Raw genomic sequence first — 26,198 nt, forward strand, 5'->3', positions numbered from 1 at the left:
TGGCAGGCTTGCCGTGGCCAAAATCTGTTAAGGCCCACTCTGCTCGTAAAGTGGGTTCTTCCTGGCCAGCTGCCCGGGGTGTCTCAGCTTTAGAGCTTTGCCGAGCAGCTAATTGGTCAGGGTTGAACACGTTTGATAAGTTCTACAAGTTCGATACTTTGGCCTCTGAGGACCGAAAGTTTGGTCAATCTGTTCTGCAGGAACCTCAGCACTCTCCCTCCCGTACTGGGAGCTTTGGTACATCCCCATGGTACTAAATGGAACCCCAGCATCCTCTAGGACGTAAGGGAAAATAGGATTTTAATTACCTACCGGTAAAATTTTTTCTCGTAGTCCGTAGAGGATACTGGGTGCCCGCCCAGTGCTTCGTATTCCTGCTCTGTTACTTGGTTAAGTATAGTTGGTTCAGTCGTTGCTGAATCGTTTCAAGTTGGTTAGCTTGGCTTTCCTTTTGTTATGTGTGCGCTGGTGTGAATCTCACCACTATCTGTGTATTTCCTTCTCTCAAAATACTGTATGTCCATCTTCTCCGGGCACAGTTTCTAGACTGAGTCTGGTAGCAGTGGCATAGAGGGAGGGGCCAGCCCACACTGTTAAACTCTTAAAGTGCCAGTGGCTCCCAAGGGACCCGTCTATACCCCATGGTACTAAATGGAACCCCAGCATCCTCTACGGACTACGAGAAAAGGATTTACCGGTAGGTAATAAAAAATAAGATTTTACTTACCGATAAATCTATTTCTCGTAGTCCGTAGTGGATGCTGGGGACTCCGTCAGGACCATGGGGAATAGCGGGCTCCGCAGGAGACAGGGCACATCTAAAAAGCCTTTTAGGTCACATGGTGTGTACTGGCTCCTCCCCCTATGACCCTCCTCCAAGCCTCAGTTAGGTACTGTGCCCGGACGAGCGTACACAATAAGGAAGGATCTTGAATCCCGGGTAAGACTCATACCAGCCACACCAATCACACCGTACAACTTGTGATCTGAACCCAGTTAACAGTATGATAACAAAACGAAGTAGCCTCTAAAAAGATGGCTCACAACAATAGTAATAACCCGATTTTTGTAACAATAACTATGTACAAACATTGCAGACAATCCGCACTTGGGATGGGCGCCCAGCATCCACTACGGACTACGAGAAATAGATTTATCGGTAAGTAAAATCTTATTTTCTCTAACGTCCTAGTGGATGCTGGGGACTCCGTCAGGACCATGGGGATTATACCAAAGCTCCCAAACGGGCGGGAGAGTGCGGATGACTCTGCAGCACCGAATGAGAGAACTCCAGGTCCTCCTTAGCCAGAGTATCAAATTTGTAAAATTTTACAAACGTGTTCTCCCCTGACCACGTAGCTGCTCGGCAAAGTTGTAACGCCGAGACCCCTCGGGCAGCCGCCCAGGATGAGCCCACTTTCCTTGTGGAGTGGGCCTTTACAGATTTAGGCTGTGGCAGGCCTGCCACAGAATGTGCAAGTTGGATTGTGCTACATATCCAACGTGCAATCGTCTGTTTAGACGCAGGAGCACCCATCTTGTTGGGTGCATACAATATAAACAACGAGTCAGATTTTCTGACTCCAGCTGTCCTTGAAATATATATTTTCAATGCTCTGACAACGTCCAGTAACTTGGAGTCCTCCAAGTCGCTAGTCGCCGCAGGCACCACAATAGGCTGGTTCAAGTGAAAAGCCGAAACCACCTTAGGGAGAAATTGAGGACGTGTCCGCAATTCTGCCCTGTCCGAATGGAAAATCAGATATGGGCTTTTGTACGACAAAGCCGCCAATTCTGAAACTCTCCTGGCTGAAGCCAGGGCCAATAGCATGGTTACCTTCCATGTAAGGTATTTTAAATCTACCGATTTTAAAGGCTCAAACCAATGAGATTTGAGAAAATTTAGAACCACGTTCAAATCCCACGGTGCCACTGGAGGCACTATTGGGGGTTGTATATGTAGTACACCTTTTACAAAAGTCTGTACTTCAGGCACTGACGCCAATTCTTTCTGGAAGAAAATTGATAAGGCCGAAATTTGAACTTTAATGGACCCCAATTTTAGGCCCATAGACAATCCTGCTTGCAGGAAATGTAAGAATCGACCCAATTGAAATTCTTCCGTTGGAGCCTTCTTGGCCTCACACCACGCAACATATTTTCTCCAAATACGGTGATAATGTTGTGCGGTCACATCTTTCCTGGCTTTAATTAAAGTCGGAATAACTTCCTCAGGAATGCCCTTTTCTTTTAGAATCCGGCGTTCAACCGCCATGCCGTCAAACGCAGTCGCGGTAAGTCTTGGAACATACAAGGTCCCTGTTGAAGCAGGTCCCTTCTTAGAGGTAGAGGCCACGGATCCTCCGTGAGCATCTCTTGAAGTTCCGGATACCAAGTTCTTCTTGGCCAGTCCGGAGCTACCAGTATTGTTCTTACTCCTCTTTTCCGTATAATTCTCAGTACCTTTGGTATGAGAGGCAGAGGAGGGAACACATATACTGACTGGTACACCCATGGTGTTACCAGAGCGTCCACAGCTATTGCCTGTGGGTCTCTTGACCTGGCGCAATACCTGTCCAACTTTTTGTTGAGGCGAGACGCCATCATGTCCACCTTTGGTTTTTCCCAACGGTTCACCATCATGTTGAAAACTTCTGGATGAAGTCCCCACTCTCCCGGGTGAAGGTCGTGTCTGCTGAGGAAGTCTGCTTCCCAGTTGTCCACTCCCGGGATGAACACTGCTGACAGTGCTACGACATGATTCTCCGCCCAGCGCAGAATCCGTGCAGTTTCCGTCATTGCACTTCTGCTTCTCGTGCCGCCTTGTCGGTTGACGTGGGCGACTGCCGTGATGTTGTCGGACTGGATCAGCACCGGCTGATCCTGAAGCAGAGGTCTTGCTTGGCTTAGGGCATTGTATATCGCTCTTAGCTCCAGTATATTTATGTGAAGAGACTTTTCCAGGTTTGACCACACACCCTGGAAGTTTCTTCCCTTTGTGACTGCTCCCCAACCTCGTAGGCTGGCATCCGTAGTCACCAGGACCCAGTCCTGTATGCCGAATCTGCGGCCCACTAACAGATGGGCCGTCTGTAACCACCACAGGAGAGACAATCTTGTTCTTGGTGACAATGTTATCCTCTGATGCATGTGCAGATGCGATCCGGACCATTTGTCCAGTAGATCCCACTGGAATGTCCGTGCATGGAATCTGCCGAAAGGAATCGCTTTGTACGAAGCCACCATTTTTCCCAGGACTCTCGTGCATTGATGTACTGACACAGTTCCTGGTTTTAGGAGGTTCCTGACAAGTTCGGATAGCTCCTTTGCCTTCTCCTCTGGGAAAATACCTTTTTCTGAACCGTGTCCAGAATCATGCCCAAAAACAACAGATGTGTTGTCGGAGTCAATTGAGATTTTGGAAGATTTAGAATCCACCCATGTTGCCGAAGCACTACTTGTGATAGTGCCACACTGGCTTCCAGCTGTTCTCTGGACTTTGCCCTTATTAGGAGATCGTCCAAGTACGGGATAATTAATACGCCTTTTCTTCGTAGAAGAACCATCATTTCGGTCATTACCTTGGTAAAGACCCGAGGAGCCGTGGACAAACCAAACGGCAGCGTCTGAAACTGATAATGACAGTCTTGTATCACGAACCTGAGATACCCTTGGTGTGAAGGGTAAATTGGGACATGTAGATAAGCATCTTTTATGTCCAAGGACACCATGAAGTCCCCCTCTTCCAGGTTTGCTATCACTGCTCTGAGTGACTCCATCTTGAACTTGAATTTCTGTATATACAGGTTCAAGGATTTCAGATTTAGAATAGGTCTTACCGAACCGTCCGGTTTCGGTACCACAAATAGTGTGGAATAATACCCCTTTCCCTGTTGTAGGAGGGGTACCTTGACTATCACCTGCTGAGAATACAGCTTGTGAATGGCTTCCAAAACCAACGTCCTTTCTGAGGGAGACGTTGGTAAAGCAGACTTTAGGAACCGGCGAGCAGGAGACCTTTCGAACTCCAGCATGTACCCCTGAGATATTATCTGCAGGACCCACGGGTCTACTTGTGAGTGATCCCATTGATTGCTGAAATTTTTGAGCCGACCCCCCACCGTTCCTAAGTCCACTTGTACAGCCCCAGCGTCATGCTGATGGCTTTGTAGAAACCGGGGCGGGCTTCTGTTCCTGGGTAGGGGCTGCTTGCTGCCCTTTCTTACCCTTTCCTCTGCCTCGCGGCAGATAAGACTGTCCTTTTGGTCGCTTTTTATAGGAGCGAAAGGACTGCGGCTGAAAAGACGGTGTCTTTTTCTGTTGGGAAGGAGTCTGAGGTAAAAAAGTGGATTTGCCGGCAGTTGCCGTGGCCACCAAGTCCGAAAGACCGACCCCAAACAATTCCTCTCCCTTGTATGGCAATACTTCCATATGCCTCTTGGAATCCGCATCACCTGACCACTGTCGCGTCCATAAACTTCTTCTGGCAGATATGGACATTGCGCTTACTCTTGATGCTAGAGTACAAACATCTCTCTGAGCATCTCGCATATAAAGAAAAGCATCCTTTAATTGCTCTAGAGTCAATAAAATACTGTCCCTATCCAGGGTATCAATATTTTCAGTCAGAGAATCCAACCACACTACCCCAGCACTGCACATCCAGGCTGAGGCTATTGCCGGTCGCAGTATAACACCAGTATGCGTGTATATACTCTTCAGTGTAGTTTCCAGCCTCCTATCTGCTGGATCCTTGAGGGCGGCCGTATCAGGAGACGGCAACGCCACTTGCTTTGATAAACGTGTGAGCGCCTTATCCACCCTAGGGGGTGTTTCCCAGCGCGCCCTAACCTCTGGTGGGAAAGGGTATAATGCCAATAACTTCTTTGAAATTGGCAATTTTCTATCGGGGGTAACCCACGCTTCATCACACACATCATTCAATTCCTCTGATTCTGGGAAAAATACAGGCAGTTTTTTAACCCCCCACATAATACCCCTTTTTGAGGTACCAGTAGTATCAGAGAGCTGCAAAGCCTCCTTCATTGCCGTGATCATATAACGTGTGGCCCTATTGGAAAATACGTTTACTTCCTCACCGTCGACACTAGATTCATCTGTGTCGGTACCCGTGTCGACTGACTGAGGTAAGGGACGTTTTACAGCCCCTGACGGTGTCTGAGATGCCTGAACCGGTACTAACTGGTTTGCCGGGCGTCTCATTTCGTCAACTGACTTTTGTAATGTGCTGACATTATCACGTAATTCCATAACCAAAGCCATCCATTCCGGTGTCGACTCCCTAGGGGGTGACATTACCATCATCGGCAATTGCTCTGCCTCCACACCAACTTCGTCCTCATACATGTCGACACACACGTACCGACACACACAGCAGCCACACAGTGAATGCTCTATTGAAGACAGGACCCTCCTAGCCCTTTGGGGAGACAGAGGGAGAGTTTGCCAGCACACACCAAAAGCGCTATACTGTATATAACAACCCTAGAAGGTGTTGTTTCTATATATGCGCTCTCAATATATAATTATATCGCCAATTTATGCCCCCCCTCTCTTTGTTACCCTGTTTCTGTAGTGCAGTGCAGGGGAGAGTCGTGGGAGCCTTCCTCACCAGCGGAGCCGTGCAGGAAAATGGCGCCGAGTGCTGAGGAGAATAAGCTCCGCCCCTTTTTCGGCGGGCTTTTCTCCCGGTTTTTCTAATAAACTGGCCTGGGTTAAATACATACATATAGCCTTAATGGCTATATGTGATGTATTTATTTGCCTCTAAGGTACTCTATATTGCTGCCCAGGGCGCCCCCAGCAGCGCCCTGCACCCTCCGTGACCGAGATCCGTGAGCCGTGTAGCAACAATGGCGCACAGCTGCAGTGCTGTGCGCTACCTCTATGAAGACTGAAGTCTTCTGCCGCCTGTTTCCGGACCTCCGTTCTGCCGTTCTTCAGCGTCTGTAAGGGGGATCGGCGGCGCGGCTCCGGGACGAACCCCAGGCTGACCTGTGTTCCGACTCCCTCTGGAGCTCAGTGTCCAGTAGCCTAAGACTTCAATCCTCCTGCAGGCAGGTGAGTTGCAAGTCTCTCCCCTAAGTCCCTCGTTGCAGTGCTCCTGTCGCCAGCAGGAGACACTGATTAGAAACCTAAAAAAAAACTTTTCTAACTAGCTCTTTAAGAGAGCCACCTAGATTGCACCCTCTCGGACGGGCACAAAAACCTAACTGAGGCTTGGAGGAGGGTCATAGGGGGAGGAGCCAGTACACACCATGTGACCTAAAAGGCTTTTTAGATGTGCCCTGTCTCCTGCGGAGCCCGCTATTCCCCATGGTCCTGACGGAGTCCCCAGCATCCACTAGGACGTTAGAGAAATCCTATTATCTGCTAGGGGACATCAAATTGTTTAGAGCCGGCTCTGGGCATGGCCTAAGGACGCTCCAGGCTGCCATTCTAGGTACCCACAAGCCTTGGTAGGTTGCCACTTCTGCAGCGATGGTGCAGCCGCCAGAGTCGCACATCTTGGGTATCGCCTTGTAAAAGCAGTAAATAAGCACACACCACACATACAACGCTTACACGACCCTTCAGCGATCACTTAAAAGAGAGACACCTTTGTACAACTGTTTATTAGCTTCCAGGTATCACTTCTATAGAAGACAACATGAAGAATCCGCCTCCTGGTAGCAGTGAGAACCATATGTGTTATATGTAATACCAGAAAAACCTGCGGCTCTCCAGATGTTGTTGAACTGCAAGTCCCAGCACACTATCCTGGAGAGTAACACTAAGCCGTCTTCCGGCAAAAGTCCAAGCCTCGCCTTCCACCTCTCTCTCCGGCAGGACTCGTCAGAGTCGGTGACAACAACAGCAGGTGTTCTACTACTACTTCCGCTTTCACGACGTCAGCGGCCTTGCTTTGCGGCAGCAACGCAGCCCGGGCCGGTCATGGACGTGTTAGAGGGGCTGTTCGGGAGCGATGGCGACTCTGATAATGAACAGAAGGCTGACGGTAGATCTCCGACAGGAGGTAGGAAGAGGGCACCGCCGCCCCGCACTGCAGCACCCGGCTTTACTACTTACCTCACCCGGGGACTTTCCTTATGTTACCAGCTGTATGGGCTCTGCGTGATGCCTGTAGCCCGGTGTCTTACCTCCCATCGCCGTATGCCAGCTCCGCTCTGCACACGATGGGCTCATGGGGGCCGCTCTGGGTTACTCTGTAGCCTGCCATTGCTACCTGTGGCACATGCTTCACATTACCCGGCTGGCAGCAGTAGATACCCAGCAGTATGTGGGAAGTGTAGTCTGTAGCACAGAGGGTCTCCCAGGTGTGTTTGTTATTTTTGTCTACTTTTGCAAACTAACATACACTTTGTGGGCTCAAATTCGGAACATGGGACACCCTGGGCTACTACTACTACCACCACCACCGCTAGGGTACACCTTTTAATGTTCTGAAGCAGTTTATTTATGCTAACCCAGGCGGTCCCATGCTCTGAACCCACTTTGTGTAGTGTAAGATGCTACAGATTTCAAATAGTGTTCTGCTCTGATTATATCAAGATCATATTTTATAAATTAGCTGTACTGTAATGGTGTGTAGAGTTTTTTTATACACTATTTACGTAAATTGACTATATGTTTAGTTTTATTTTGCTCTGATAAAATGTACCTAACTGTGGTTATTTAATGAAAGCAACATGTTTTTCCTAGTTGTTGACGTGCAAACCTTTCTCATACCAGCAGCCCTATGAATCAGAATATGAGGTGTTTTATTTTCCCCCCAAAAAATGGGTTATCCATTCGCTAACCGAATGCCACATTTAAAGTCTTTTCATTGTATGTGTGTGTCCTTACTGTGTATTCAGTAACTCCAAATAGTCCCTCTTGGTGCGCCAGGTCCTGTGCATGTCGGCTGCACAGGTGTTTTGTAGCTCAAAATGTGCATTTTATTTGCTTATTAAAACAACTGGGAGTGACAGAACTGCATTGCTAGCGTACACTGGGTGTGCAACATTTGTACATCTGTTTGTGGCTGAGTCTGAGATGGGTATTTGTCAAAGCTTTGCAAAAGAGAAAGTACCAACCAATCCGCTTCTAACTGCCATGTTAACAGGCTGTGTTTGAAATATGTCAGTTAGGAGCTGATTGGTTGGTACTTTATCTGTCTCCAAGCTTTGATAACTATCCCCCTGTATCTTTGTAAAAAGGGCTCAGATGCAAACAGTTGCAGTTTTTTCTCACACCGAGTTCTGTTGTTTTTCACCTGCAGCTTTGTGTTTAAAGCAAATTCCTGTGAGGCTAAAATCACAGCCTAGCTTCTCTGGTACACTGCGAACAGCTTTTCGCGGCAATGAAGATGTAAAATATAAAGAAAAGTATTGTATGCCTGTCTTGCGCTGTATTGAGTAAAGATGCCCAGTGTATGAGGACGTCTGTAAAGTAGTCTTCATTATGCAGATGTTTTTGTGCTAATATGTAGATTACATAAGCATTTCTTGTTATGGATAAAGACATTTTTAAATGTGTAATTCTTTCAAATTATTTTTTTTTGGCAGGCTCAGATTCTGGGTCCGGGTCCGACTCAGAACCAAGGAACATTGTCTCCGTTAGTACTCCATCTAGAAGCGAGAGCGAGCATGATGAGGAGGACGATGGACATGCTGCATTGAAGCCTAGCAACAAAGAACTATTTGGGGATGACAGTGAGGATGAAGCTGGATCACAACATAGTGGTAGTTACAACCGCTCAGAGAGGTCAGATAATCAGTCTGAAGCTAATGCTCACTCTGATCAAGAAGAAAATGACCAGTCAGATGCTGAACAGCACAGTGGATCAGAAAACTTTAATGATGAAGATGAGGATGGAGGGCACAGGTCTGACCACAGTAGCCATCGTTCTGATGCAGAAGGGTCAGAAAAAGATGCTCATTCGGACAATGAGAAATGGGCCAGGGAGGATAAGAGCGACCAGTCAGATGAAGAGGAGAAAATACAAAACTCTGATGATGAGATCCAGCATTCAGATGATGAAGGAAATATGCAATCAGATGAAGAGAGGCCAAGGCAATCTGATGGTGAAGAACATGAAGACCATCAGTCTGAGGGAGAGGATCACAGACGCCATCATTCCGAAGATGATGAAAATGAGAGACATTCGGATGATGAGAGGCAGCACTCAGACATAGAAGAGCAAGAACCCCAAAGATCGGATGATGAGGAACCAAGACTTCAAAATTCAGATGATGAACAAGACCACCATAGATCCGATGACGAGCTGCAGCGCTCTGATGATGAAGATGAGCGAGAGCGCCGGCCGTCAGATGATGAACGGCGGCAACATTCGGATGATGAAGAGATTGAACGGCAACATTCAGATGATGAGCAACAACATTCAGATGGGGAAGAACAAGAGCGCAAATCAGGTCACTTTTACTGTCTGTCCCCCCCATCCACTCTCTTTTGTCAGTTCTTACCAGAATGATGTGTCTTGAATAGTTCCCCTGGTTCTTATTTAGGGTGTGTACACACGGTGAGATAAATCTGTGAGATTTTGACTATATAGTCAAAATCTTATGAAAAGTTAGTGCGTATCTCATGGTGCTAGGCAGCTTGCGATACAGATTCGATCCTGATGCGCGCTCCCGTGGGGTCGGTATCGTAAGGCTAGATAGACTAGGCAGGCAAGTCAATCTTGACTATCTAGTGTACAATCTAGTACAAAGTATAATCAAAATTGGCACTTAGTCAAAATCGTACATAGACAAAATTTCAAGCACAGATAGTCAAAATCTGTACAATCTGTGCTATCTGGGCTCTGGGGGAGTTCAAGGGAAATCGCATAATCAAAATCGAACATAGCAGGGATCTCACCATGTGTACACACCCTAGAGTTTGTTGGGCACACATTCCCAAAGTTGTTGTAAAATTTTAATACAGGTTGAGTATCCCTTATCCAAAATGCTTGGGACCAGAGGAATTTTGGATATCGGATTTTTCAGTATTTTGGAATAATTGCATACCATAATGAGATATTATGGTGATGGGACCTAAATCTAAGCACAGAATGCATTTATGTTACATATACACCTTATACAGACAGCCTGAAGGTAATTTTAGCCAATACTTTTTATAACTTTGTGCATTAAACAAAGTGTGTGTACATTCACACAATTCATTTATGTTTCATATACACCTTATACACACAGCCTGAAGGTCATTTAATACAATATTTTTAATAACTGAGTATTAAACAAAGTTTGTGTACATTGAGCCATCAAAAAACAAAGGTTTCACTATCTCAGTCTCACTCAAAAAAGTCCGTATTTCGGAATATTCCGTATTTCTGAATATTTGGATATGGGATACTCAACCTGTATATGCTGTGATACATGCTTTGGGATTTATTTATTTATTTAAATTTATTTCTTAATTCATTAGTATGTTTTTATAAAGAGCCAAAATCTATTTTGCTTTTCATAGTATCTGGCAAAGGCAGCGACAGTGAAGAGGAAGTTGTGCGACATAGACATAAGAGAGCGATAGCATCAGACTCTGAAGTAGATAGTGATGGAGAGACGGCAAAAGGTACGGTGCACAGCTGTAATTGTGAAAATTGATAAAGCACACACTGACAGAACCCTGTCATCACGTCTGACAACTTTGTATTTAAAGTTGATTACAATAATTGTTAATTACTAATACATGGTTAAAACCTGTTTTTATTCACTTACATACATATGTATTATAATGTTGTTAGCAAACCAACGGGCCTTTACATGCCTTCTAACAGAAAAAAAGATTAGATCCGCACAGGCTTTATTTATAGCATGAAAGTAATCTATTAAACCAATGTATAGGCCTGTCTCTGGAATAATATTCAAACTGCACTTGATTGGTGGTGCTCCCAGATATTTTGTAGTGATATCAATGTAAACTGATTTGCGAAGGCGAAAGGAAAGTCATAATAATGTCTTACTGGGGCACTCTTTGTTTAATTCAAATGATAAGTAAATAATTAAAATGTAACTTTCTCTGGCTGGGTCCACAGGATTATCCACAGGATAACATTGGGATATTGTCGAGCGACAGCGAAAATGGCACCAACACGGTCACGAGCTTTCTGGCCTCCAAGGATGCATTGGGGCCTCCACTATATACAGATACGTCTGTATGGCAGACTACACAAGATGATACATCGGATGATGATGCGGAAACAATAGATTCAACTCCGTATGATGATCAGTCGCAGAGCTTTAGTTCAGAAGAAGTAGCTGAACTTATTAATGCAGTGAAGGCTGTGCTTTCTCTGGAAGAGCCAGCCAAGACAGCGTTAAAAGCAAAAGCACCTGTATTTAAACGAACAAAATCAGTCAAAGCTGAATTTCCAGCGTCAGACGAGTTGACGGAAATGATGGATGAGTCTTGGGCAGCGCCCAGTAAAAAGTATAAGATTCCTAAGAGATGGGATTCTTATTATCCATTTCCTGCTGTGGATTGTTCGAAGAGAGAAGTTCCTCCAAAAGTAGATGCACATGTTCTGCGACTCGTGCATAAATCTGCTTTACCACTGTCATCTACCTCATTGAATAATGTCACAGACAGAAGGGTAGAGAGCCTATTGAAAAATATATTTTTTCTCTTGTAGGAGCAGTGGTAAGACCTGCTATGGCTTCGGCCTGGGTAGCAAAGGCAATGGGCGAATTATATCCACAGGGATCCCACCCTGACGCATCTGATTTGAGGATCTAGACAATCACTAAACCTCTTCCTTCTTGTATGGAAGGGTGTGCATGTGTGTTCTTATCGCCTGTACAGGTCTCTACCTAATGTTCCTGCCTAAAATCGCTGTGGAAAGAACTGATCTGACTGAGTCAGTGGGCGGGACTATATAGTGGAGGCCCCAATGCATCCTGGGAGGCCAGAAAGCTCGTGACCGTGTTGGTGCCATTTTCGCTGTCGCTCGACAATATTCCAATGTTATCCTGTGGATACCTGTGGACATAAGAGAAATCACGTTATCAACGGTAAGTTCTTACCATAACGTTCATTTCTCTAACGTCCTAGAGGATGCTGGGACTCCGTAAGGACCATGGAAAAGACGGGCTCCGCAGGAGATAGGGCACTTTAAGAAAGAACTGAACTCTGGATGTGCACTGGCTCCTCCCTCTATGCCCCTCCTCCAGACCTCAGTTTTACACTGTGCCCAGAGGGAAATGGGTGCACTGCAGGGAGCTCCCCTGAGTTTTCTGCCTAGAAAGCATTTTTGTTTGAATTTTTTCTGTATTTTTACAGGAAGCACTGCTGGCAACAGGCTCCCTGCATCAAGGGACTGAGGAGAGAGGGGCAGACCTACTTAAATGATAGGCTCTGCTTCCTCGGCTACTGGACACCATTAGCTCCAGAGGGAGTGAACACAGGTTCGTCCTGGGCGTTCACTCCCAGAGCCGCGCCGCCGTTCTCCTCACAGAGCCAGAAGAAACGAAGTCAGAAGACGTCTCAGGCGGCAGAAGCCTTCAGAGCTTCACTGAGGTAATGCACAGCACTGCAGCTGTGCGTCATTGCTCCACACACCTCACACACTCCGGTCACTGTAAGGGCGCAGGGGGGGCGCCCTGGGCAGCAATATAAACACCTCTCTTATGGCAAAAGACTATATACATGTACAGGTGGGCACTGTACATGTATATAAAAGAGCCCCCAACATTTTTTAATAACTTTGAGCGGGACAGAAGCCCGCCGCCGAGGGGGCGGGGCTTCTCCCTCAGCACTCACCAGCGCCATTTTCTCTCCACAGCACCGCTTAGAGAAAGCTCCCCGGGCTCTCCCCTGCTTTACACATGGTGAAAGGGGGTTTTGAAGGAGAGGGGGGGTGGCACATATTTGGCGTTTAATTACTACTGCAGCGCTACTGGGAAAAGGCATTCTGTGTTTCTTTCCAGGGGTATAGCGCTGGGGTGTGTGCTGGCATACTCTCTCTCTGTCTCTCCAAACGGCCTGAAAGGGGATACTGTCTTCAGAAAAGAGTTTCCCTGTGTGGGTGAAGTGTGTTGGTACGCGTGTGTCGACATGTTTGACGAGGAAGGCTCGCTTAATGTGGAGGGGGAGTGCTTGAATGTCAGGTCGCCGTCGGCAACGCCGACACCGGACTGGGTGGATATGCTGAATGTCTTAAATGCAAATATAAATCTACTGCATAAAAGGTTAGACAAGGCTGAAGCTAGGGATCAGTCAGGTAGCCAGACCATGCCTGTCCCTGTGGCGCCAGGTCCTTCGGGGTCTCAGAAGCGCACCATATCCCAGATCGATGACACAGATACCGACACGGATACTGACTCTAGTGTCGACTATGAAGATGCAAAATTACAGCCGAGGGTGGCAAAAGGTATTCGGTACATGATTATTGCCATTAAAGAGGTTTTGCATATTACTGAGGAACCCCCTGTCCCTGACACGAGGGTACACATGTATAAAGGGAAAAAGCCTGAGGTCACGTTTCCGTCCTCATTTGAGCTAAGCGAATTGTGCGAAAAGGCTTGGGAATCTCCAGATAGGAGACTGCACGTTCCCAAAAGTATTCTTATGGCGTATCTCTTTCCACAAACGGATAGGATACGATAGGAATCTTCGCCTAAAGTAGACAAGGCGCTGACACGCTTATCCAAAAAGGTGGCACTGCCTTCTCAGGATACAGCTTCCCTCAAGGATCCTGCTGATCGCAAGCAGGAAATTACCATGAAGCACATTTACACACATTCAGGTACTGTTGTTAGACCGGCTATGGCGTCGGCCTGGGTTTGTAGTGCTGTCGTGCCTGGGCAGATTCTTTATCTACGGAAATTGACAACTTAGATAGGGATGCCATTTTAATGACCATAGAGCATATCAGAGATGCTGCCTTGTATATGAGAGATGCTCAAAGGGACATTTGTTTATTAAGCTCCAGAATAAACGCTATGTCTATTTCTGCTAGGCGGCTCTTGTGGACCCGACAGTGGACGGGAGATGCCGATTCCAAGCGGCATATGGAGTCCTTGCCTTACAAGGGGGAGGAGTTGTTTGGAGACGGCCTCTCGGACCTTGTCTCTACTGCTACGGCCGGTAAATCAAATTTCTTACCTTATGTCCCCCCGCAGCATACTAAAAAGGCACCTCATTATCAAATGCAGTCCTTTCGTTCCAATAAGAGCAAGAAGGTACAGGGATCGTCCTTTGTTGCCAGAGGTAAAGGCAAGGGAAAAAAGCTGCACACAGCTAGTTCCCAGGAGCAGAAGTCCTCCCCTACATCTGCAAAGTCGGCCGCATGACGCTGGGGCTTCCCGGGGGGAGGCAGATCTAGTGGGGGCACGTCTTCGGTTTTTCTGCCACGTCTGGGTTCACTCGCAGGTGGATCCCTGGGCATTAGAGATTGTTTCTCAGGGATACAGACTAGAATTTGAAGGCTTGCCTCCTCGCCGGTTTTTCAAATCGGCCCTTGCCGGCTTCCCCGTCAGAGAGGGAGCTAGTGTTAGCCGCAATTCAAAAATTGTATATTCAACAGGTGATAGTCACAGTTCCTCATCTCCAGCAAGGAGAGGGATATTATTCAACCCTGTTTGTGGTCCCGACACCGGACGGTTCGGTCAGACCCATTTTAAATCTAAAATCCCTGAACCTGTACTTGAAGAGGTTCAAGTTCAAAATGGAATCACTCAGGGCGGTCATCGCCAGCCTGGAGGGGGGCATTGGATGGTGTCCCTGGACATAAAGGATGCATAGCTTCATGTTCCGATATCCCCCCCCCCCCCCCCTCACCAGGCGTTCCTGAGATTTGCAGTACAGGACTGTCACTACCAATTTCAGACGTTGCTGTTTGGCCTTTCCATGGCCCCGAGAATTTTCACCAAGGTAATGGCGGAATTGATGGTACTACTGCACAAGCAGGGTGTCACAATTATCCCATACTTGGACGATCTCCTCATAAAGGCGAGATCTCGGGAGAAGTTGCTGGACAGCGTGTCTCTGTCCGTGAAGACGTTGCAGAGGCACGGCTGGATTCTCAATTTACCGAAATCCCAGCTAGTCCCTGCAACGCGTCTGACCTTTTTGGGCCTGATTCTAGACACAGACCAGAAAAAGGTTTTTCTTCCAATGGAAAAGGTTCAGGAGCTCATAGCCCTGGTCAGGAACCTATTAAAGCCAAAAAAGGTTTCAGTGCATCATTGCACACGGGTTCTGGGGTAGATGGTGGCTTCATACGAGGCCATCCCCTTCGGCAGGTTCCATGCGAGGACTTTTCAATGGGACCTCTTGGATAAATGGTCCGGGTCCCATTTACAAATGCATCAAAGGATCACCCTGTCTCCCAGGACCAGGGTATCTCTTCTGTGGTGGCTGCACAGTGCTCACCTACTAGAGGGTCGCAGGTTCGGCATTCAGGACTGGGTCCTGGTGACCACGGACGCAAACCTCCGAGGCTGGGGAGCAGTCAAGCTGGGAAAAAATTTCCAAGGTCTCTGGTCAAATCTAGAGACTTGTCTCCACATCAACGTCCTGGAGTTGAGGGCCATATACAATGCCCTACGTCAGGCGGAGGAATTGCTTCAGGAAAAACCGGTTCTGATTCAGTCAGACAATGTCACGGCAGTGGCTCATATAAACCGCCAAGGCGGGACAAGGAGCAGAGTGGCCATGGCAGAGGCGACCAGGATTCTACGCTGGGCGGAAGGCCATGTAAGCGCACTATCGGCAGTGTTCATCCCGGGGGTGGACAACTGGGAGGCGGACTTCCTCAGCAGGCACGACCTGCATCCGGGAGAGTGGGGACTTCATCAAGAAGTCTTCGCACAGATCACGGGTCGGTGGGGACTTCCTCAAATAGACATGATGGCACCCCGTCTCAACAAAAAGCTAAAGCGGTATTGCGCCAGGCCAAGGGACCCTCAGGCGGTAGCGGTAGACGCTCTGGTGACACCTTGGGTGTTCAGATCGGTCTATGTGTTTCCTCCTCTTCCTCTCATACCCAAGGTGTTGAGAATAATAAGAATAAGCAGGGTCAGAACAATTCTCATTGTTACAGATTGGCCACGGAGGACTTGGTATCCGGAGCTGCAAGAGTTGCTCACAGAAGATCCGTGGCCTCTTCCTCTAAGGCAGGACCTGCTGCAGCAGGGGCCCTGTCTGTTCCAAGACTTACCGCGGCTGCGTTTGACGGCATGGTGGTTGAACGCCGGATCCTAGCGGAAAAAGGGATTCCGGAGGAGGTCATTCCTACCCTGATCAAGGCTAGGAAAGACGCGACGTTGAAACATTATCACCGTATATGGCGAAAATATGTTTCTTGGTGTGAGGCCAGAGCTGCTCCTACGGAGGAGTTTCATTTGGGCCGTCTACTTCACTTTCTTCAAACAGGAGTGAATTTGGGCCTAAAATTAGGGTCCATAAAGGTCCAAATTTCGGCCTTATCCATTTTCTTTCAAAGAGAATTGGCCTCTCTTCCTGAAGTACAGACTTTTGTGAAGGGGGTGCTACATATTCAGCCTCCTTTTGTACCTCCGGTGGCGCCTTGGGATCTTAACGTGGTATTACGTATCCTCAAGTCACCTTGGTTTGAACCATTCAAAACAGTGGAGTTGAAATACCTCACGTGGAAAGTGGTCATGTTGTTGGCATTAGCTTCGGCAAGGCGTGTTTCCGAATTGGCGGCTTTATCACATAAAAGCCCATACTTGGTTTTTCACGTGGATAGGGCAGAGTTGAGGACTCGTCCTCAATTTCTGCCAAAAGTGGTCTCATCTTTTCATGTGAACCAACCTATTGTCGTGCCTGTGGCTACACGGGACTTGGAGGATTCAGAGTCCCTGGATGTGGTCAGGGCTTTGAAGATTTATGTGACCAGAACGGCTAGGATCAGGAAGACTGAAGCTCTGTTTGTTCTGTATGTGGCCAACAAGGTTGGCGCTCCTGCTTCAAAGCAGACTATTGCTCGCTGGATCTGTAACACGATTCAGCAGGCGCATTCTACGGCAGGATTGCCATTGCCTAAATCGGTTAAGGCCCATTCCACTAGGAAGGTGGGCTCTTCCTGGGCGGCTGCCCGAGGGGTCTCGGCATTACAGTTGTGCCGAGCAGCTACTTGGTCGGGGTCAAACACCTTTGCAAAGTTCTATAAGTTTGATACCCTGGCTGAGGAGGACCTCCTGTTTGCTCAATCGGTGCTGCAGAGTCATCCGCACTCTCCCGCCCGTTTGGGAGCTTTGGTATAATCTCCATGGTCCTTATGGAGTCCCCAGCATCCTCTAGGACGTTGGAGAAAATAAGATTTTACTTACCGGTAAATCTATTTCTCGTAGTCCGTAGAGAATGCTGGGCGCCCGTCCCAAGTGCGGACTTCTTCTGCAAGACTTGTATATAGTTATTGCTTACATAAGGGTTATGTTATAGTTTTATTGGTTGAACCGAGGCTATGTGTTGTTCATACTGTTAACTGGGTAGTTTATCACAAGTTATACGGTGTGATTGGTGTGGCTGGTATGAATCTCACCCTTAGATTTACAAAAATCCTTCCTCGTACTGTCCATCTCCTCTGGGCACAGTTTCCCTAACTGAGGTCTGAAGGAGGGGCATAGAGGGAGGAGCCAGTGCACACCCAGAATCCAAAGCTTTCTTAAAGTGCCCTATCCTGCGGAGCCCGTCTATTCCCCATGGTCCTTACGGAGTCCCCAGCATCCTCTAAGGACTACGAGAAATAGATTTACCGGTAAGTAAAATCTTATTTTCTCTTACGTCCTAGAGGATACTGGGGTCCACATTAGTACCATGGGGTATGGACGGTTCCACTAGGAGCCTTGGGCACTTTAAGAAATCAATAGTGTGCACTGAATCCTCCCTCTATGCCCCTCCTACCAGCCTCGGTTTTAGAAAAGGAGCTGGTCACGCTTATGGAAGCTCCTGAAGAGTTTTGTGCATTTATTTTCTGTTTGTTGTTTTCAGGCAGGTCTGATTGGCACCATACTGCCTGCTTCGTGGGACTTAGGGTGGAGAACGACCCAACTTCCTAAAGAGTTAATGGTCCCGCTTCTCTGCTGATAGGACACTGAGCTCCTGAGGGAGTCATTCGCAAGCCCCACCATGGCGAGCATACCCTCCCACGCTGCCACCTCTAACAGAGCCAGAATATAAAAGAGTGGTGAGTACAGCGCCGGCGTCCCGAATAGCGGGTCTCCAGCGGGAATGGCGGCACAAGGGTAGGAGCGCAGTTCTGAGTGCAGGCTGCACTCCAGGGGGGCTCAGAGGACATACACAGACGTGCGTCCCGCTGTGAGGGGCGCGCTGAGCCACCAATGCATACCCACACTGGCTATCATACCTAACAAGGGTTTTAACCCTCTGTTAGGCATAAAAATTACCTCAGGCCAGTATAAAAAAACGGGAAGCCGAACAACATTAAGGGGGCGGAGTTTCACTGAGCGGATCCAGCAGCTCACCAGCGCCATTTTCCCTCTGCAGCTTACACTGACAGGAATCACAGGGAAGCGCAGCTCCTTTACAAAGACTCCACGTCTCCTTAGCGGTACCAGGGGGTCTTAGAAGGGGGAAGAAGTGTTGTAGTATACTAAGCCCTATTAAGGGACTTAGTGTGGCGACCTAGCTAAGTTTTACTTTGCTACAAGGGCGCTGTGTGGCTGGCTCCAATTTCTGTGTCTCCCTGAGGGCTCTGTGTGAGTTAAACTGTGTTTTCACCTTCTGTATGTGGGTGTGTGTGTGTGTGTGTGTGTGTGTGTGTGCGTGTGTGTGCCCCTTCACGTTACCATGTCCAGGGACTGTTTCCTGAACAGCTGAGTGTCTTTCCTTCCCCGGAGACTCGCTACCCTATTCTCGGGTTAGTGCACATTGTGGGTCATTCCGAGTTGATCGCTCGCTAGCTATTTTTAGCAGCCGTGCAAACGCATAGTCACCGCCCACGGGGGAGTGTGTTTTCGCTTTGCAAGTGTGCGAACGTGTGTGCAGCCGAGCGGGACGAAAAATTGTTTTGCAGTTTCTGAGTAGCTCTGGACTTACTCAGTCCTTGCGATCACTTCAGTGTTTTTGGTCACGGAATTGACGTCAGACACCCCTCCTGCAAACGCTTGGACGCCTGAGTTTTTCCAAACTCCCTGAAAGCGGTCAGTTGACACCCACAAACGCCCTCTTCCTGTCAATCTCCTTGCGATCGGCTGTGCAAATGGATTCTTCCTTAAATCCATCGCTCAGCAACAATCCGCTTTGTACCTGTATGACGCGCCTGCGCATTGCGGTGCATATGCTTGCGCAGTAGTAACCTGTTTGCTGCGCTGCGAAAAACGGCAGCGAGCGATCAACTCTGAATGACCACCATTCTCAGGCTAGTGGGGCAGAACCCCCATGGTTAGCTACCATTTAAAGGGATGATATCAAATATATCTACTAAATTATCCCATAATGAGAAAGAGACGTAATTCTTAAGACAGTCTATGGATGACTTGATAGAGATTCAGTCCCCATACCAGCGTCTCAAACCCCCGCCATTTGCCCACAAAAGCGTACTCTGGCCCAGCTCATGCAGGATGATACTGAGGACAATATATCAGATCCAGAGGAGGGCGAAGTGCATGCGAGTGGGGGGGATGTGGTCCTGTCACAAGGTATGCAGGCCCTGATAGAGGCCATCAGAAATGTCCTGCACTTTCCTGACAAGACGGCGGTGGTAGAGGAGGAATCTTATTTTAATGTAAAAATAAGATTTTAAACCTACCGGTAAATCTATTTCTCCTAGTCCGTAGAGGATGCTGGGGACTCCGTAAGGACCATGGGGTATAGACGGGCTCCGCAGGAGATAGGGCACCTAAAAAGAACTTTGACTATGGGTGTGCACTGGCTCCTCCCTCTATGCCCATCCTCCAGACCTCAGTTAGAGAACTGTGCCCAGAGGAGATGGACAATACAAGGTAGGATTTAGCAATCCAAAGGCAAGATTCATACCAGCCCACACCAATCATATCATGTAACCTGGAACATACATAACCAGTTAACAGTATGAACAAACGACAGTAACGGTCCAAGACCTATTCCAACTGTAACATAACCCTTATGTAAGCAACAACTATATACAAGTCTTGCAGAGTTTCCGCACTGGGACGGGCACCCAGCATCCTCTACGGACTAGGAGAAATAGATTTACCGGTAGGTTTAAAATCTTATTTTCTCTTACGTCCTAGAGGATGCTGGGGACTCCGTAAGGACCATGGGGTTTATACCAAAGCATCCAATCGGGCGGGAGAGTGCGTTTGACTCTGCAGCACCGACTGAGCAAACGCTAGGTCCTCATCAGCCAGGGTATCAAACTTGTAGAGTTTTGTAAAAGTGTTTGACCCCGACCAAGTCGCTGCTCGGCAAAGCTGTAATGCCGAGACGCCTCGGGCAGCCGCCCAAGAAAAGCCCACCTTCCTAGTTTAATGGGCTTTAACCGAATTTGGTACCGGCAATCCAGCCGTAGAATGAGCCTGCTGAATCGTATTACAGATCCAGCGAGCAATAGTCTGCTTCGAAGCAGGTGCGCCAATCTTATTAGCAGCATACAGGACAAACAGAGCCTTTGTTTCTCTAACGTCCTAGTGGATGCTGGGGACTCCGAAAGGACCATGGGGAATAGCGGCTCCGCAGGAGACTGGGCACAAAAGTAAAAAGCTTTAGGACTACCTGGTGTGCACTGGCTCCTCCCCCTATGACCCTCCTCCAAGCCTCGGTTAGATTTTTGTGCCCGAACGAGACGGGTGCAGGCTAAGGGGCTCTCCTGAGCTGCTTAGTGGAAAAGTTTAAAGTAGGTTTTTTATTTTCAGTGAGACCTGCTGGCAACAGGCTCACTGCATCGAGGGACTAAGGGGAGAGAAGCGAACTCACCTGCGTGCAGAGTGGATTGGGCTTCTTAGGCTACTGGACATTAGCTCCAGAGGGACGATCACAGGCCCAGCCATGGATGGGTCCCGGAGCCGCGCCGCCGGCCCCCTTACAGAGCCAGAAGACTGAAGAGGTCCGGAAAATCGGCGGCAGAAGACGTCCTGTCTTCTATAAGGTAGCGCACAGCACCGCAGCTGTGCGCCATTGCTCTCATGCACACTTCACACTCCGGTCACTGAGGGTGCAGGGCGCTGGGGGGGGCGCCCTGAGACGCAATAAAACACCTTTTTGTTGGCAAAAAATACATCACATATAGCTCCTGGGCTATATGGATGCATTTAACCCCTGCCAAATTTCCATAGAAAAGCGGAAGAAAGGCCGCCGTGAAGGGGGCGGAGCCTATCTCCTCAGCACACTGGCGCCATTTTTCCTCACAGCTCCGTTGGAGGAAGGCTCCCTGACTCTCCCCTGCAGTCCTGCACTACAGAAACGGTAAAACAAAGAGAGGGGGGCACTAAATTGGCATAGAAATATATACAGCAGCTATATTAGGGAAAAACACTTATACAAGGTTATCCCTGTATATATATAGCGCTCTGGTGTGTGCTGGCAAACTCTCCCTCTGTCTCCCCAAAGGGCTAGTGGGGTCCTGTCCTCTATCAGAGCATTCCCTGTATGTCGGTACGTTGTGTCGACATGTATGAGGAGGAAAATGGTGTGGAGGTGGAGCAATTGCCTGTGTTAGTGATGTCACCCCCTAGGGAGTCGACACCTGACTGGATGGTCTTATGGAAAGATTTACGTGATAGTGTTAGCACTTTACAAAAGACTGTTGACGACATGAGACAGCCGGCAAATCAGTTAATACCTGTACAGGCGTCTCAAACACCGTCAGGGGCTATAAAGCGCCCGTTACCTCAGGTCGATACAGACACAGACACGGACACTGACTCCAGTGTCGACGGTGAGGAAACAAACGTATTTTCCAGTAGGGCCGCACGTTACATGATCACGGCAATGAAGGAGGTTTTGAACATTTCTGATACTACAAGTACCACAAAAAAGGGTATTATGTGGGGTGTGAAAAAACTACCCGTAGTTTTTCCCGAATCAGATGAATTGAATGAGGTGTGTGATGAAGCGTGTGTTTCCCCCGATAAGAAACTGCTAATTTCTAAAAAATTATTGGCATTATACCCTTTCCCGCCAGAGGTTAGGGCGCGTTGGGAAACACCCCCTAGAGTGGATAAGGCGCTCACACGCTTATCAAAACAAGTGGCGTTACCGTCTCCTGATACGGCCGCCCTAAAGGAACCAGCTGATAGAAAGCTGGAAAATATCCTTAAGAGTATATACACACATACTGGTATTATACTACGACCAGCAATCGCCTCAGCCTGGATGTGCAGTGCTGGGGTGGCTTGGTCGGATTCCCTGACTGAAAATATTGATACCCTGGACAGGGACAATATATTATTGACTATAGAGCATTTAAAGGATGCATTCCTATATATGCGAGATGCACAGAGAGACATTTGCACTCTGGCATCAAGAGTAAGTGCGATGTCCATTTCTGCCAGAAGAGGATTATGGACGCGACAGTGGTCAGGGGATGCGGATTCCAAACGGCATATGGAAGTATTGCCGTATAAAGGGGAGGAGTTATTTGGGGGCGGTCTATCGGACCTGGTGGCCACGGCAACGGCTGGAAAATCCACCTTTTTACCCCAAGTCACCTCGCAGCAGAAAAAGATACCGTCTTTTCAGGCTCAGTCCTTTCGTCCCCATAAGGGCAAGCGGGCAAAAGGCCACTCATATCTGCCCCGGGGCAGAGGAAGGGGAAAAAGACTGCAACAGACAGCATCTTCCCACGAACAGAAGCCCTCCCCCGCTTCTGCCAAGTCCTCAGCATGACGCTGGGGCCTTACAAGCGGACTCAGGCACGGTGGGGGCCCGTCTCAAGATTTTCAGCGCGCAGTGGGCTCACTCGCAAGTGGACCCCTGGATCCTGCAGGTAGTATCTCAGGGGTACAAATTGGAATTCGAGACGTCTCCCCCTCGCCGGTTCCTGAAGTCTGCTTTACCAACGTCTACCCCCGACAGGGAGGCGGTATTGGAAGCCATTCACAAGCTGTATTCCCAGCAAGTGATAATCAAGGTACCCCTCCTACAACAGGGAAAGGGGTATTACTCCACGCTGTTTGTGGTACCGAAGCCAGACGGCTCGGTGAGACCCATTTTAAATCTGAAAGCCTTGAACACTTACATAAAAAGGTTCAAGTTCAAGATGGAGTCACTCAGAGCAGTGATAGCGAACCTGGAAGAAGGGGACTACATGGTGTCTCTGGACATCAAGGATGCTTACCTCCATGTCCCAATTTGCCCTTCTCACCAAGGGTACCTCAGGTTTGTGGTACAGAACTGTCACTATCAGTTTCAGACGCTGCCGTTTGGATTGTCCACGGCACCCCGGGTCTTTACCAAGGTAATGGCCGAAATGATGATTCTTCTTCGAAGAAAAGGCGTCTTAATTATCCCTTACTTGGACGATCTCCTGATAAGGGCAAGGTCCAGAGAACAGTTAGAGGTCGGAGTAGCACTATCTCAAATGGTACTACGACAGCACGGATGGATTCTAAATATTCCAAAATCGCAGCTGATTCCGACGACACGTCTGCTGTTCCTAGGGATGATTCTGGACACAGTACAGAAAAAGGTGTTTCTCCCGGAAGAGAAAGCCAAGGAGTTATCCGACCTAGTCAGGAAGCTCCTAAGACCAGGCCAGGTGTCAGTGCATCAGTGCACAAGGGTCCTGGGAAAGATGGTGGCTTCTTACGAAGCGATTCCATTCGGCAGATTCCACGCAAGAACTTTTCAGTTGGATCTGCTAGACAAATGGTCCGGATCGCATCTTCAAATGCATCAGCGGATAACCCTGTCTCCAAGGACAAGGGTGTCTCTCCTGTGGTGGTTACAGAGTGCTCATCTCCTAGAGGGCCGCAGATTCGGCATTCAGGATTGGGTCCTGGTGACCACGGATGCCAGCCTGAGAGGCTGGGGAGCAGTCACACAAGGAAAAAATTTCCAGGGCTTGTGGTCAAGCATGGAAACGTCACTTCACATAAATATCCTGGAACTAAGGGCCATTTACAATGCCCTAAGTCAGGCAAGGCCTCTGCTTCAGGGTCAGCCAGTATTGATCCAGTCGGACAACATCACGGCAGTCGCCCACGTAAACAGACAGGGCGGCACAAGAAGCAGGAGGGCAATGACGGAAGTGGCAAGGATTCTTCGCTGGGCGGAAAATCATGTGATAGCACTGTCAGCAGTGTTCATTCCGGGAGTGGACAACTGGGAAGCAGACTTCCTCTGCAGACACGATCTCCACCCGGGGGAGTGGGGACTTCACCCAGAAGTCTTCCACATGATTGTAAACCGTTGGAAAAACCAAAGGTGGACATGATGGCGTCTCGCCTCAACAAAAAACTGGACAGATATTGCTCCAGGTCAAGGGACCCTCAGGCAATAGCTGTGGACGCTCTGGTAACACCGTGGGTGTACCGGTCAGTGTATGTGTTCCCTCCTCTTCCTCTCATACCAAAAGTACTGAGAATCATAAGAAGGAGAGGAGTAAAGACTATACTCGTGGCTCCGGATTGGCCAAGAAGGACTTGGTACCCGGAAATTCAAGAGATGCTCACGGAAGAACCGTGGCCTCTACCTCTAAGACAGGACATGCACCAGCAGGGACCATGTCTGTTCCAAGACTTACCGCGGCTGCGTTTGACGGCATGGCGGTTGAACGCCGGATCCTGAAGGAAAAAGGCATTCCGGATGAAGTCATCCCTACCCTGATCAAAGCCAGTAAGGGTGTAACCGTACAACATTATCACCGTATTTGGCGTAAATATGTTGCGTGGTGCGAGGCCAGGAAGGCCCCTACAGAGGAATTTCAACTGGGTCGATTCCTGCATTTTCTGCAAACAGGACTGTCTATGGGCCTCAAATTAGGGTCCATTAAGGTTCAAATTTCGGCCCTGTCGATATTCTTCCAAAAAGAACTAGCTTCTGTTCCTGAAGTTCAGACGTTTGTCAAGGCAGTACTGCATATACAGCCTCCTTTTGTGCCTCCAGTGGCACCTTGGGATCTCAATGTAGTGTTGGGATTCCTAAAATCACATTGGTTTGAACCACTCACCACTGTGGACTTGAAATATCTCACATGGAAAGTGGTGATGCTGTTAGCCCTGGCTTCAGCCAGGCGTGTATCAGAATTGGCGGCTTTATCCTATAAAAGCCCGTACCTAATTTTTCATACGGACAGGGCAGAATTGAGGACTCGTCCTCAATTTCTACCTAAGGTGGTTTCAGCATTTCACTTAAACCAACCTATTGTGGTGCCTGCGGCTACTAGGGACTTGGAGGATTCCAAGTTGCTGGACGTAGTCAGGGCCCTGAAAATATGTTTCCAGGACGGCTGGAGTCAGAAAATCTGACTCGCTGTTTATCCTGTATGCACCCAACAAGCTGGGTGCTCCTGCTTCTAAGCAGACGATTGCTCGTTGGATTTGTAGTACAATTCAGCTTGCACATTCTGTGGCAGGCCTGCCACAGCCAAAATCTGTAAAAGCCCATTCCACAAGGAAAGTGGGCTCATCTTGGGCGGCTGCCCGAGGGGTCTCGGCTTTACAACTTTGCCGAGCAGCTACTTGGTCAGGGGCAAACACGTTTGCTAAATTCTACAAATTTGATACCCTGGCTGAGGAGGACCTGGAGTTCTCTCATTCGGTGCTGCAGAGTCATCCGCACTCTCTCGCCCGTTTGGGAGCTTTGGTATAATCCCCATGGTCCTTTCGGAGTCCCCAGCATCCACTAGGACGTTAGAGAAAATAAGAATTTACTTACCGATAATTCTATTTCTCATAGTCCGTAGTGGATGCTGGGCGCCCATCCCAAGTGCGGATTGTCTGCATTACTTGTACATAGTTATTGTTACAAAAATCGGGTTTTTGTTGTTGTGAGCCATCTTTTCAGAGGCTCCTTCTGTTATCATACTGTTAACTGGGTTCAGATCACAAGTTGTACGGTGTGATTGGTGTGGCTGGTATGAGTCTTACCCGGGATTCAAGATCCTTCCTTATTGTGTACGCTCGTCCGGGCACAGTATCTTAACTGAGGCTTGGAGGAGGGTCATAGTGGGAGGAGCCAGTGCACACCAGGTAGTCCTAAAGCTTTTTACTTTTGTGCCCAGTCTCCTGCGGAGCCGCTATTCCCCATGGTCCTTTCGGAGTCCCCAG

The 26,198-nt window shown here is 48.4% G+C and overlaps 1 protein-coding gene across 1 annotated transcript in view; it reads left to right on the top strand.

The window, feature by feature from the left end:
* Window positions 1-6,829: 6,829 nt before the first annotated feature.
* The window catches only part of LEO1 (LEO1 homolog, Paf1/RNA polymerase II complex component), a 105,855-nt gene continuing 86,486 nt past the window's right edge, over window positions 6,830-26,198 (top strand). The window contains exons 1-3 of the mRNA XM_063926092.1: window positions 6,830-7,036; window positions 8,568-9,434; window positions 10,492-10,596. Coding sequence (XP_063782162.1) covers window positions 6,955-7,036; window positions 8,568-9,434; window positions 10,492-10,596 — 1,054 coding nt within the window. The 5' untranslated portion in view covers window positions 6,830-6,954. The remainder of the gene's footprint in view (window positions 7,037-8,567; window positions 9,435-10,491; window positions 10,597-26,198) is intronic.

This window comes from Pseudophryne corroboree, chromosome 6, assembly GCF_028390025.1.
Source record: "Pseudophryne corroboree isolate aPseCor3 chromosome 6, aPseCor3.hap2, whole genome shotgun sequence".
NCBI lineage: Eukaryota > Metazoa > Chordata > Amphibia > Anura > Myobatrachidae > Pseudophryne > Pseudophryne corroboree.